General features: G+C 41.2%; 1 protein-coding gene across 4 annotated transcripts in view; it reads right to left on the reverse strand.

Moving 5' to 3' along the window:
* The window catches only part of ksr1a (kinase suppressor of ras 1a), a 31,639-nt gene extending 25,505 nt beyond the window's left edge, over window positions 1–6,134 (reverse strand). For all 4 annotated transcript variants that reach the window (XM_053846666.1, XM_053846665.1, XM_053846664.1 and 1 more), the window contains exon 1: window positions 5,567–6,134. In XM_053846666.1, coding sequence (XP_053702641.1) covers window positions 5,567–5,779 — 213 coding nt within the window. In that variant the 5' untranslated portion in view covers window positions 5,780–6,134. The remainder of the gene's footprint in view (window positions 1–5,566) is intronic.
* Window positions 6,135–14,811: the final 8,677 nt, after the last annotated feature.

A 14,811-nucleotide genomic window follows, 5' to 3' on the forward strand; every position in this document is an offset into this window, starting at 1 on the left:
TGGCCATGAGGTAATCAGAACAATAAACACAATATAACAAAAAGATGTTGCTGAATTGCGAACAAAACCTGCTGCAAACACTGTATCACCTCGTATCCATAATGATGCCCTCAACCTTAAAAGTCAAAAGCCTTGTCTTCCAAAACATCAAAAATATAACCTGTCTCCTAACAACAAACTAGTAAGTAGTCTAGACTGGTTAACCATGGAACACTAGTGCAGAAAAAAATGAAAGTACTGCTTGATGTCAAGATACATTCTGTTGAAGGTGAATTACAGAAGGACATTGCTTTAACTTGTCTTCAGTGGTTCTGGGACTGTTATCCAAGGGTGGAATGTTTTCTCAAGAAGAGCACATTCATTGTTATCCATGCATAGCATTCACAACCAGACCACAGGACCAGCATGTATATACAGTACAGGCTTTATGACAACAAGTTCAAATAGAGACAGTGACTTACACATGCATGTGTGTTTGTTGTTGTGGTTCTTTTTGTACCTGGCAGAATTGAGCAGTTAAGTCCTTGGTTTTTAGAGGCTGAAACCTTCAACTGATCTTAGCAGGAAAGAATCTTGAGAGACTTCAAGTAGCAGACAAGTACTCCGATAGATGGCATCCGGTTCCTTAAGGTACACATGCAGAAGATGCAAAGATGTGTGGAAAACTAAACCAATGCAATTGCTAGACCCAAACTGCTAACTCTCTGCCACAAACAATGTAAAGCATATGTACTTACAAGCATAACATTTGGAATTTAAATTTTCAAAGCCACCCATTGAACAGCACACTGCTCGTGCTAACTTATGAGCACGAATGATGAACGATTACAGGCGAACGGCCAAGACTGTGAAGTCACATTTTCAAGTCTTACAACTGAAACCTGAAATTCTACTTTTATCTGTATTTCCATTCAGTTAACTTTTCTGTTTGAATCCTGGTTCAATAAGAAATGTTGTGTAAGCTACACATAACTGAATCCGAGAAGACTCTCTGATTTAATATACAGAACTCACAGCAAAGAAACATTTCATAATATGACAATTTTTGAAAATGACAGCATTGATGGATCACATATATTTGTCTCCTCTCTTCCTATGTAGCAAAGCACATATGAAAAAAAAATAGTGGTGTCTAAGACTAATACAGATACTGTATCATACACGTCTCTGACTGATGTGTTAATGCCATCTTTGTTGGTTGGGGCTTTCCAGTTGAAGCGAAAGTTTTTGCAGCATTTTGAAGACTGACTGTTTAAGAAGTTCACGCACTGTTACTCACATAGTGGTTTCCATTGAAAGGGCGTTTCTCCCTGGTAATTTGGCTGAATCCGAAGACCGAAACTTGCCAATTTTCATGCCCCACAGCTTTGTGATCACAGGCGCCATATTTGTTTTCATTGAAATCTCGCAGTGATCCACATCTTGCAAGCATTCGATTGGTTCACGCAGCATGGAAGAGTGGCGTTATTGGTGGCATGCCCCATGACCTCTCTAGAAGGCGCACCATATATAGTCTCCACATTCAAAAATGGACGCTGTCTCAAACTCCCAGCCAAAAAGCTGACAAGACCGCAAGAATCACCAACCAATTATCAGTTGGCAAAATCACGCCAACCACCTCACAAGGAGAGTCCAACTGTCTGTGAAATTCTTCTGGTACAAACCAATTCTTGCATTCCATGACCTGTCATTTGCCACAAAAGGCCTGCTCCTTCTACAGTACTTTGTAGTAGAAGTAGGGATGCTCTGATCAGGATTTTTTCTGCCACTCACTGATACAATCAGCCAGAGTGCCACAGCTCACCACAGCAACTTTTCTGTCACGCCACGCCTTGAAAAGTGATATTTTTTTTAAAGAAGAAATTTCACATGATCAAACAAGTTCACAAAATGAAGTGGAAACATCGAAACAGGAAGAAAACACACAAGGCATCATGGAAGTGGACATCATTATGGCCGTTCTCAGAGTATTTTTAATGGGCAAATCCCAAAGGAACCATCATGATAACAAAATGACAGGAATATGTTACAAGCCTGAATTTGTTCATCCAGTCAGACATATGCAGTAATATTCAGGTGAGGACAAAGAGGCAGAGACAGATTTAATCTTCATGTAAACAAGCGTTTTCATGGTCACCAATTCAACAAATGTCAAAACTAGCTGTTTCGGGTACCATGAGAATGTATCATTAAGTTCGAATGAATCAACATTTTATCATTGCGCAATATGGAAAAGGGAAATTTCAATTTTGCTTTCTATAAATTTCTTTTCTTCTTGAGAGATTTCGTCACTCTGCAAGACTTCCACGGTCACATTTACATGGGAGTGACTCCACCCAACCACTGCCGTAGCTTTTCCAAGCCACCAGAACGGCCAGAATCAGGAAGAGGCATCACTCACATCATCTCATTTACAAACTACAATTTAGAAGTAGCGTACTACTCCAAAAGTACAGCTTTCTCATGAAGCGTTTCTATTGATATATAGTGAAGAGATTGCCCTTATTTTATTTTAATAGTGATTGTTTAACTGTATTTGCCTTTTGGATTAATATAAAAGTGCAAACCTTAAAAAGCTGTTTGCACAAATGCTTTGTTTGTATTGAACAAACACATATAATGTAAATCACTTTCTTCAGGTCCTGTTGTATACAATTGTAAACTTTAATATGATAAATACAGAGTCATAACAAATATTGATATCAGGCAAAAAAAAATATATAGGGTGCCATGGTGCACAAGACTCCCATGCAGTGTATTCTCTTCCTCAAATAAACACTTGTCATTCCCCAAGCAGCAGCATTTTAATGCGTAAAAATGAATCAATTAATAAAATAAATCTTCTCATCTCACAAAAATATATTTCCACCCGCCGTCCTTTCACTCTCACTGCCTACCAGCCAGGACCTTCGACAGACATTTATTTTCGCCGACTAGATAAAGAAGCCGGACCTTGATGGCCGTGAATGCTTTTATTCAAAAACATTTGATATTGTGATGACGGCCTCTCACCTACAATGACGCAGGAATGAGATCCAGTTCCAATACTAAGACTGAATAAAACCACTCAGAAGAGATCTTTTTTCCGTGCTGAGAGTTATTCCTGACTTTTGAGAAACACGTTCCGCCGAGCCATTCTCTGTGTCTGAAAGTAAACCCTCGCAGCTTTCTGGAAGATTCGTTTTTGAGAGCATGATTGTTCGTCGAGTGCTCACTTACACAGAAATAAAACAGACATGGATAATTGATGGCCTCTAGCCAATCAAGAGAGTGTAGTCCTTTTATGCAAGGTATATGACCTAAATAGAGCTGAAGCCAGAAAACACATGCCACCTAGCTAGCTGAACATCAGTGTGTCTGCTGCCTACACAAAAGCTGTTTTGATATGTTAAGGTTTTTAAAAGGGGGCTGAAAAACAAGTCTGGAAAAACAAGTAAAGAACAGAAATGTATCATATTGATCCCACATTTACTTGTATATCTTCATCTCAGGAGGCATTTCAGAAATATAGTGATGCAGCAGATGGTGCTTTGTGAGGTTTAAGATCCAGGGTTTCCGCCAAGATTTTTTGAAACTGTCTCAGAATGAAACTTACCAAGAAGCAATAGGGAAGCAGATGGGAAAGTTTAGACTTTTACTGAATTGGTGACACTATAAATGCTAGTTTTTAATCCGCAGCCGTACGCCTCTTTGATGTCCGACCGGATGCACTTCTTGAGTTCCATAGGCAACGGATTTCAGTCATTATGAGGTTTCTGAGGTTCTGAGGTTAATTCCATTAAAACATGCCGGAACTGCCATAATATAAAGCCCACCTCCATGATGTGTTACGTGTTATCCACTTGTTTCGATGTTTCCATCACGTTTTAATACGTTTCATCAGGTGAGATGTCATCTTTAATAAACAACGACTTTACTAAAGCCGTTACAGTGAGCCACGATCGATTACACAAAGCGCTAACCCTGAGATCTGATGTCTTTTATGGCCAATATACAGAGTTTGAGAAACTCAAAAAAAAAAAAAACTTTGCTTGAAAATTATTTTAATCCAGGTGAATTAAAAAGAGTGAAAACACACCCAGAGGGTAGTGGATTATTAAACTTTAATTTATTAATTATATTAAACTAAAATTGCGAAAGTAGCAGCATCATGTTTGGTTTGCCAACTGCAAAATAACAATGAATTGGTTATTACCTCAGGACGACCTTAAAAGTGGACGACATTGCTCAATAAAATGCAGCATTCAATTGAATCACTGAAGTAAATGCAAATTTCTCTTTAACAACACACTTTGATTTGCGTTGTCACAGTTTAATGGAATACATGTTGTAGAGATGGGAGGTGTACTCCTTATTGCTCTGAAAACTCAGGCAAGCCACTGACCTCAGAACCTGGTGACAAAGTTGTTGAGACACTACATCTTCACCGAGTTTGAATCCCAGCAGAAAAGTTTTGACTGTGAGCCAACACAATCCTCAAATCATGGACCGTGTTTTACTGATTTGACTAAGGACTGTGCTACCACCATTTGTTGTGTGTGTGTGAGAGATACGCTTCACCTGCCTGCGCAGTGCTTTCATTCAGTTTTGCTTGAAGTTTTTTGAGTGAGGTGAGTTGGCAGAATGTCTTTTTGACTTCAGCATTTCATCCTGCAACCACTGTCAAAAAAACATCAGGTCATATAATCTCTTTGTGCTTGTACTGCCATGCAACAGAAATGCATAAATTGGCCTTTTTTTTAGCAACAACAGTTGTGGTAACAGAACTGTGTTTGCAACTTAAGCACAAGGCGTTTAATAGTGCTTTGCTTAAACATGCATGGAACAGGAAAATGATTTTAGAATAAGAGGGTTGTGTTTCTTTAAAAAGCATCGGCACAAGCAGGCCTTTTGTCCGCTCCTGTCATTGTTCCCAACAACATCAAGTTTCCATGACACAGTCCCTTTCAGTCAGGAGAAATCACCAAAACACCACGCAGGCTCGCGGTGGGGTCAGAAAATCACCTGCAGTCGAGGACTGACGGGCAAACTCTCACTCACCTACACGTTTTTCCCCTTCAAGGTTCAAATTAGCACCCTGTTAGTATTTGGAAATATTATGAATATCTTTGCATATGCAAGCAGATCGTCTGGTGACTCGTGTCAAAGCTTGGCCTCTTGAGAACAGCGAGTCATTCCAGGAGGAGCGAGCTGTGTCTGCATCCTGATGCAGGATATATAGAAGCATGCAAAGGAATGATGAGCACTGGGACGTGTTGTTTTTTTGGTGGGGGATTTGCCTCGCAGGCCTCACGACACAAACACAGAAGGGAGCCCAGTTCCATAAATAAGAGCGCTACCAAATGATTGTGTGGGATCCAAATGTGCAGGACCGGGAAGGACGACAGGCTGAATATGACAGATTCACTTTAGAGGAGTGATCTATTTACAGGCAGAGGACGTATTAATAGCTCAGTCTGCTTTTATTTTTGAGCCAATGCACCGACCCAGAATGAAACACTGAGCCGGATATTATCATGACTCCGCAATTTGACAGGAATCGGAGAAAAAAACGCGAGTCGTTTACCTCTAATGTGCGGATTTCCTGCTGCGTGAGGTCGTTGGACGCGGCGCATTTGGTCCGTAGTCCTTGTAAACTGGAGATGGAGATATCAATGATGTTCTGGATGAGTTCGCATTGGTGTAGTGCGGCCATCGCTGCGCCACCGCCGCTGTCCCTCTCCGGCTGCTCATCGCTCTCCACCATCCTCCCACCACCTTTGCCAGACACACTATCCATTCCTCAGCATTGGTGCTCGGTTGGAAGGGCTGGAGTCAAAGTGTTGGAGTGAAATTCAACATATGCAAACGCAGCCCGGAGACACGGCGACCTTATTATGGGAAGTTAGCTGACAGCGAATGTCCCCTCGCGCTGCCTGCTAATGTTATCAGTCAAGACAAAATAAAAAATACAACTGCCGAAGCAAATAAGATATTTAAAAAATCCAACAAAAATGCTCCACGGGGACCCGGGCTCCAAAATAAATAGGAGAAAAGTCAGAATTTCGGGTCCGTGGCGACGAGAGGCTCCGCGCTTCCACCGACAGCTCTGGTGGAGGCTTTCACCGTCTGTCAGCTGTTGGGAACATCATGGAGCGCGGCGCATCACGGGAAATGTAGTCTCGCGCGGTGGACAGAAAACTACACCGCCTCATCTCGCTTTTCCCACATGAATCAATATGAAATTAAACACAGCAGGACAAATACGACACCAAAAAAAAAAACGGGGATGGAGATAGTGTATATTAGATACATATAGAGTAATATGATATATACATTCGTGTTAGTCAATTGATTTTTGGGCCACATTTTGAAGTTAAACGACTCAATCAAGACACTATTGTTCCGGAGGACGACTCATGTCCTAAAGTATGTTCCAAAAACAGATTTCCGATCAGTGTGAGTTGGACTGCGCTTCTCAGCTGAGCCCAACTATGGTGGCCGCAGAAGGGCAAAAGGCAAATCTCACAGTACCACGCTCATATCTAATTAATGAATAAACGTATAAAATGTATCGTTCCCATTTTGTTCAGTTTTTCTTGAATGTTCATTTATTAAACAGTGACTTTAAGTAGAATCAGTGTTAGCTCTTGCAGATTTATTTATTTATTTTTTAACTGTAGACAACATTTCTACAGAAGCAGAAATTCTTTTTGTTCAAACTAGGGTGAACGAGATGAACTGCATGTTGTTGCATCGGGTTGCATAAGTATACTACAATATAAATAAATTTATACTTTTACCACTTTGTTGGATAATATTGAGTGAGAAAAGCTGATTTTAACCATGTTTCCTGATGTGTCATCACTTTGTGTTGCGCTCCAGATGTCAACAGTTCGTACACTGTCCCTAAATTACACAAAACACGAGGATGTACAGCAACCAGGATTTCTTCAAGGATATGCAACTACTAGTTCGTCTAGTTTAGTTGCCTAGTTTGCCTAGTGCCCACAATCTGTTGCAATAGTTTTCAGTATTATCACTCCCAAACAGTTCGCTCTTCTATGACAAGTAAGATGCAAATTAAAGTGATCCTGCTTAAAAAACACCTTCGCTAGCATCAATATTATACCTCCGAACATTTCATCCAATTCGACCTCATAATTTGTCCTCATTTCAGGAGGTCTGTGATCACATGCTTGGTGGGCGGAGGGTGCAGGTTTCCCAAACATGAAGCCGCGCTGCACATGGCTCATTCTGCAACAAGGGTGCGATGTTCCTTCCTTGAATATACGCTGATTATACAATAGAAACTGAGTCACTCCTCACGGCGTCCCTCCTCTCCATCTGCCTCGCCATCTCTTGCTGTACTTTTACACCGCTCAGACGTGCTACTGTCTTGGGAGAAGGCCAAATTATCTGTTTCTTATTGAGCAGCTACTGTTGACTCTGAGAAGCAGAGGATCCTGAACGCGTAATGCACATGGACAGGTGGGTTGAGATGAAGATAAAGTCATAGTCTGGATTGAAAACACAATAGTGGGACACCAACAGATAAACACAAAAACATAGTGGAACCACTTTAAAAAAATCTCCAATGAGGAGCATGAGGATTTTATACACTGCAGTGAGGTCATAATAATATCTCAGACTTCTGCTGTTTGGACTGCAATAAATAAGTGCAAAAGAAAATGTGGTCCCTTCATTGCACACATCATCCATTCATATCTGTAGTGACTGCAGGGGAGTCCTAGCAGATAGTGCCATCTGGTGGCCTCTGACAATCAGGACACAGTTTCATGAAACCTCATTTACCTTTGAATACTGTGTTACTCCAAGATGTCGCAGATGAAGGCTGCCCTGGTATTATCGTGTTATTATTGAAATGAAACCTCATCTACCCATCGCTAGCCAGTGGGCTCCTACTGTTCTCTCCACAGGACGTTGATACAACAAGCCTCCTTGCTTGGAACTCCTCTCAAAGTCACATGAGGGAGCAGAAATTTTCCATGGTGATGTAACGTTGGTGTGCTCCCAACTTAAAGGTTCAGTGGGAGTGTATTGGCCCATGTGAATGGTTGTTACGTGCTATGAAAACTGTCATTCAATGGATCAGGTGGTTGGTTCAGACAGTTGCATGACTGTTCTGTCCCCCTGACTAACGGATGATTTTATTCATTGTTATGCTGTTATGGTGACGACACTTCCTGAGAAATTCTGGACAGCCCTGAATCATGCCCAGTCGATTTGCATAAGAGCACAGTATGGAATGAAACATCCAACCATTGTCATCAAGCTTCTTGTTTATGATACATATATTTAATTTCTGTAAACAATGTGGATTTGGTGCCATCCTCTGCAGTGCCAGGTGGCTTCATCCTGAGTGTCTCTCTGCACTCACACTACAGGAACCAGCAAGACCACGATCCCTCATTTAACTAGGACTGTGTCTTTCACTTTGCTCCTGTTCCAGATTATACACAAAGCCTTTGGAAATCACGTGGAAACTGATGTTCTGCACTCCATGCACAAGTACTTATAAATAATTAGGATAATTTGTGCGTGCAATATGAGTCTAGTAACCACCAAGTGGAACACAACAAAAGGTTGTTGACAAATATTCTGTCACATCATCTGTCTGTTTCCTACAGACTGAACTCAACGAACAGCACAACAGAGAAAGGTGATAAGAAATGTGATCGTTTTAAGGGTTGGGTTTTTTTTGGCTGCCATTCTACAGATCAGTGTTCCCTGCCAGGGAAATGTATTCCTCTCACAGCCTCATGCTCGTGGGGTTCAGTTCTAGTTAAGATTGGGCTGGATGCCGTGTGTCAGATGAGGTGGTCTCTGGTTCACACAACAGGGTCCACTTGGCTCGATAAGGGCAGGACATCTGAAGCCCAACACAATGTCTAACAGGGGTGCGAATGTGGGTCACAGTGAGTGTTAAAAGCAACATATATTTGTGGGATGTGTCCTTACAAATGGATATCTAGCATCTAATGGTAAAATATACATTTGAAATAGATTGTTATGAAAATGAGATTTATTTGTCATTTTGTCAAGATTTTCAATACATTTTTAGACAATTTAACACAAACCTACAAGATAAGTCATTGAAACTAATTGAATTTGTTAGATTTCATTTTGTATTTGATTTATAGATAGACAAGGTTGGAATTGAGTCCAGCCTCAAGCATCACTTGGCTTGGTAAAGGCCATTAGGGACATTATTGGTTAATAATCTTGATACATCTTATTGATCTCTTATTGATCTCTGAGTAACTGAGTGATCAGAACTCAAGGCCACATTCTCCCCAACAAGTGATGATTTTGCTTTCATTTCAATCCATCCAGACGTGTGGGTCGTTTGCGGCCTCTATATACGAATAAATCAAACCTGTCCTCCCATCATGGTTTGAGATGCAAGAGCCTCAGCTCCCAGATCAAAATGTGCTAACTCAGTTCCATTTTGTTAACAGCACAGATTTAGCAGCTCAGCATGCCGGTCCCAGTCCAAACCCAGACAAGTCCCCTTCTAAGTGTGAATGCTGTCAACACAAGAACACTGTACACAGCTTGTTCGCGACTTTTTCCAAATCAAAAAATACAACATACACTGCAAAAACCAAGAGAAGTGAAGTATAAGAAATAGATGTTCGTGTACAGACCAAAAGTTTTCCTGGTTGCTACGAGTACATTCAAGTTAAAAGCGTCAAAAAAAGACCCGAAAAATGCCAGTTAGGTCTCTTTTTATGGATTCAGATGTGAAGAAAAAAACAATACAATCACTACAAAACATTTAATTTCCATTTTTAAAATACCTGGCATCAGCTGCTGCCCCACTACTGCCTCTGTTTCTATGTGAGGATTACCGTAAAAACTATTTTCTACACCAACTGATAATGCATCATCTTTAGCCAGACATTCAACTCTACTTTGATAAAGGGATGCTGCCTCAACAGAAGTGGCTCTTGCTAAAAATGCCAGGCTGTTGCGTTGTCAAAAGGTAGAACACTCACTGATGTGCGGGTCCTTTTTTTCTTCTGTCCAAAAAAAAATTGGGATCTGTAGCTTGTAGCTTGACAGCCAACTGTAACCTGAGCTGAAAAATATTTCGCTGTTTTGTTTATATCGAGACATGAGCATTCTGTTGTGGAAGTGTTGGACGTCACTTTTGCGCTCGCCCTTCAATGTGCAAGTAAGATTAACCAACAACTACCCTTATTTCCTGAATATCGACATCTGACCCTCTACATCGTGTTGCAAAATAATATTTTTATCTTTTTGGTCAAAACATACACAACAGTTTCATAAAACTCACAGACATGTATCATATAGATATCAAGATCTTCATCCCATCATCATTGTCAACTGTGCTCAACTTAAAGCGATTGACTCACCGGATGAAGGATTTCAGTACCTCAATATTCTCCAAGAAGAGTTGAAGGAGGTTAAAGAAAGAGCAAGCACTGGGCTACCACTGTGGCTGACTTTGGTTGGGTGATTGTTTTCTTTCTGGCCTCTGCGCTTTACTATCCCAGTTTTGTGCCTTTGTTTTAGTTTTCTATTAACAAAAATGAAAGTTTGACATGAAAATGATAATTTCTGTCTTCTAGTGACCCATGTTGGGTCACTATGACCCACGTGACTCATATTTGTTTTGCTTCATGTTTGGTTGCATTATGAAAATCGAGGTGCATCATGACTCCTTCACCTGATGTGTCTGATTTGATATGTGTTTTGAAGCTCAAGTAAACCATATTATTAATCTTATTAAGATCATTTGTAGGCCCAGTGCACCTTGTTACGTAGCAACTAAAGCAGGGCATGAACTCTTTCCATGGCAGGAGGAACATTAAATATCATAAATACCAAAACATAACTTTAATTTATACTCTTATTACCGATTATGTAATTTTGTAATTTTGCCAAACGTGTTTCGTTTCTTACCTTTCTGCGCTGCTCGGTTCCGTCTTCTCTTCCTGTTACGGCAGGGTTGCTTTCCAAACTTTCTTTGAGGGTTGTTTGATTTGTGACACACAGTCAACATCCCACAGTCAACAAACGACGAGGAGAATCCATGTGCAAATCAGCAGCAACGTTCAAATTGGCACTTGGCAGCTTGCTGACACGACTCACTGAGCCAGGGATAACGTGATCCTCCACCAGCCCAACAGCCTCTTAAGCCGTTTAAACGCTCACACTGCCGGACGGGCCGCGCTGAGATGCGGCACTTAGCATGAAGCTAACGGCTACAGATTAAATTCGACAATCTGGTTCTGGCTCATTGGGAGGGAGGGGCTGAGGATTTCCAGGACCTGAGGGGGGAGTTGTGACTTTGACTGTCTGAGAGTCGGCGGGTTCTGATCCAACAGATAACTTCAAAAATGATGCAGCCCCTGATGGTACCACACACAGCGGTTTGTTGTGTGTAGGAATGGGAGGGTGGCCACGAAGATTCCTTTGCTGGAGGTCCAATTATACCCTGAAACTTACATGATAATCCAATTTCGGAGATTCAGTTGAGTCGCCCCTGTGCAGTCTTGAGGCCTCAGACATTGAAGCCACTGCCTGCCAAAGTTAGGGAACTTTTGTGAAATCTGGTGGTCACAGTGGGAGTGAATGGCTGATATGCCCAATGGAAATGGACATTTAATTAATATTGGCTGCCTGTAGTCATGTATACCAGCATGACCCTGAGACTTTGCCTCAACAGGTATTTGAGAGGTCAAATCTCGGGGCCAAGCCAGGCATTTCAAAGATAGCAAAAATATATAAAATAAAATGGCAGATTATTTTTACTATTATGTTGACAAGCATTCAGCAATCGTACCACAAACCAGCTTGTGCAATAGAAACTAAAACAGATATGTCATTCTTCTGAGTGCAAGTTGATCTGAGTTTTGGCCAGTAGTATAGGAGCAGCAACAGACGGAAGTGAAGCAGTAGCGTATGTGTGTGTGTGTGTGTGTGTGGATCAGGAACATAAAGTTAAAAGGCTGCTGAACATTTTTTTAATTTTAAATTGCTATCAACGATTTCATGTTTATTCGTCTCAATCCCGTCGTCACGATGAGGTAGGAAACCACGTCGTCGGTGCAGGGTCTTTACGACAAGAAACGTTTTCGGACACTGCTCTCTACTGGACATATTAAGTATTGCATATCTAAATACTCGTGGGTCATGTAGTCAGGGAAAAGATATTATCAATACACTCAATAAATAATAGGTATCATATATATACATATATGTATTTATATATATATATATATATATATATATATATATATATATATATATATATATATATATATATTTGTTTGACAAAAGTAAAAAAAAAAATACTGAAATGAAAGCAAAGAAAACTGAAAAGATACAGTTACAATGTGTTATTGTGAAAATAAGAACATTTCACATGAAGCCAAAAAAGAAAAGCCAAAATCATTAAATGTGATCATGCGTTCTGAATTTAAAATCAACAAACAAACAAAAAATACAGAATTAATGAAATAAAACTCATATGTTAAAGAGATTTGGCAAGTGACGCTCTAATGCTCTCGAAAACTCGAAGCTGTTTTGGATGTTTTAAGCTGTGGACCTTTCCTGAAGTCTTCAAAGTGCCACGACAGCTGCAAGACGAGGACACTTGTCAGTTGGTACTTCAATACTCTCTTCTCTGTGAAGAGTCATTGTTCTAACTGCTCCGTTTGTGTATCAGCGTATCGGCGCCTTTATTGGCCTACGTTTACAGCTTGAGTTCTTTTTACACAGATCCATTAAGCAAAACTCCACAATTCTCTAGTGATAGTTCTGTTTTAGCCGACAACTCAAATAGCTACTGTGACTAGGTTAATGCTACAGGTGTCCAACTTGTCAGAAGTATAGAGCAGCTGTGGTGTTGTGTTGTGGTCCTGGATGTTGTCACCGGCCCACGCCATCTTGGTTTTGTGTGGAAACTTCTCTGCCTCCGCCATGCCCAAGGATGAGATCCAAACACAGCATTCATGCAGTCAGCGGCCACCTTGACAGTGTTGGACCGGGGAGGTTCCTGCCAGGTTTCACGGGTACTCAACACTTGGAAGGTGGTTCTCTTGGTAAGTAATCACCTCACCATTACTTCCTCAATAGTGACCATAGAATACTCTCCACAAACTTGGGAAGCTGAAGAGGCTGGACTAGTCTATCACACTGGGACAGTTCCTTTGGTGGTCCGTGGTGGAGTAGTGAGATCCTACCAACCTTGATCTAGATTTTGAAGCAATGACATGAGAACAGCAATAACTTTAACCTGAATATGGGGCACTTGCACATCATCAGCTGGAGTGAGGTCCTTCTTGTTCAAGCCTGAAGAACCATTTTCAGGCTGTGTACATGGGATACATGGCATCACCAGCCATGCTAACCAATGCTAGAAAGATGCTTCCCTAACTGGGTAGAGGTGTGCCCGTGGTCAGTGTCAGCAGCATCCCTCATCTGACAGGTAACAACAAAGGCCGCAGTGTGGTCCTTCCTGCTAGCCCTGAGAAGAATGTCTGGGGCGCCTCCTCCTGAAGTGTCTCCACTGGTCTCCCCCAACTACGGGTCGACACCTTGGCTCACCATGTGTGGCCACAGGCCTTGGATTTTCAGCTTCAGAAAACCCAAACACTCTGTGGTTGGTGGAGCTGGTCCTACAACCAACCTTCATCCATCCCATACTTGCCGTGGCAATGAGCCAAGCACGGGGGGGGTGGCGTGCCATTATCAGTCTTGGTTAAGGCCATTCACAGCGCTCAAGCCTAGACTCATGGAACCAGATCTGCCATCTGATGTTCTTCAAGTAATCTGGCCTGGAGTGTCTGCCCTGCGAGGTACTGTTTTTAACATTTGACAGCATTTAACCAAATGAAATTTTCAGGAAATGAGTGAAATGTGGCCAGAAACAAACCAACTTCGGGAGTGATCTGGATCACCGTCTTGATCAAGAATTTTTTTTTTTTTTACTTCTGTAGCTGTATTTTGTCTGCTGTGGAGGTGGCCCTAATTTCTTCCTGAAGATGGCCATTTCTTCCATCTGATTCAGTGTTTTCTCTGCGAGGGCTTTCACACCTCTGTGATGATTTTCACTATCAACTGCTGTGCAGAACAGCCCAAGGTGCTTCAAGAAACAGGATTTTGCTTTTGACAGACTAGTGGAATGGCATCCGATTTGGAGGGAAAGCATTGTCTTCACGATACTTTAGCTCAGTTTGTGAGGTCTCCTTGATTCCCCATCAAGCAAATACACTTTGCTTGCTTTTAAAAGCACCATTCTTTTATTTACCATCATTATTATTGAGCAGTTACTATCTTTATTCAAATAAGAGGCATATTGCAGGGGTCTTCAAGCTGATCTTCAAAGCCCCAGGGTGGTGTTGGTTTTTGTTCCAGCCAATCGATTATATAGTTTAATCAATCGGGTGTCAACTTAAAGAAACAGCACCAGAGTGACAAGCCTTTAACTCGGCGCCAAGTTGGAATCTTTAAATCATGCAGACTTAAGTCGTAGAACAGGTTTCCAGTTTGGGCTCGTAAAACAAGACAGAATAAGTGTAGTGTGAGTAACTACTTGTGTCGTCAGTCATTTAGAAGTTGCTGTAGTAAAGTCACAAAATCTTTTGGGTGAAGTCACACTGAATGTGGAGCAGTATGAAATCAAAATGTGAAAAAAAAAAAAAAAAAAACTCCAAACCATCAGCACCATGTCGATTGTAGAACAACAGTTGTACATTTTATGATATTGGAAAAGCAAGACAGCGACTTCAGTTTTCAATTCACTGGTTTCAGACAACAAACTTGATGCACACAGAC

The sequence above is a fragment of the Synchiropus splendidus genome, chromosome 17 (genome assembly GCF_027744825.2).
Source record: "Synchiropus splendidus isolate RoL2022-P1 chromosome 17, RoL_Sspl_1.0, whole genome shotgun sequence".
Taxonomy (NCBI): Eukaryota; Metazoa; Chordata; class Actinopteri; order Syngnathiformes; family Callionymidae; genus Synchiropus; species Synchiropus splendidus.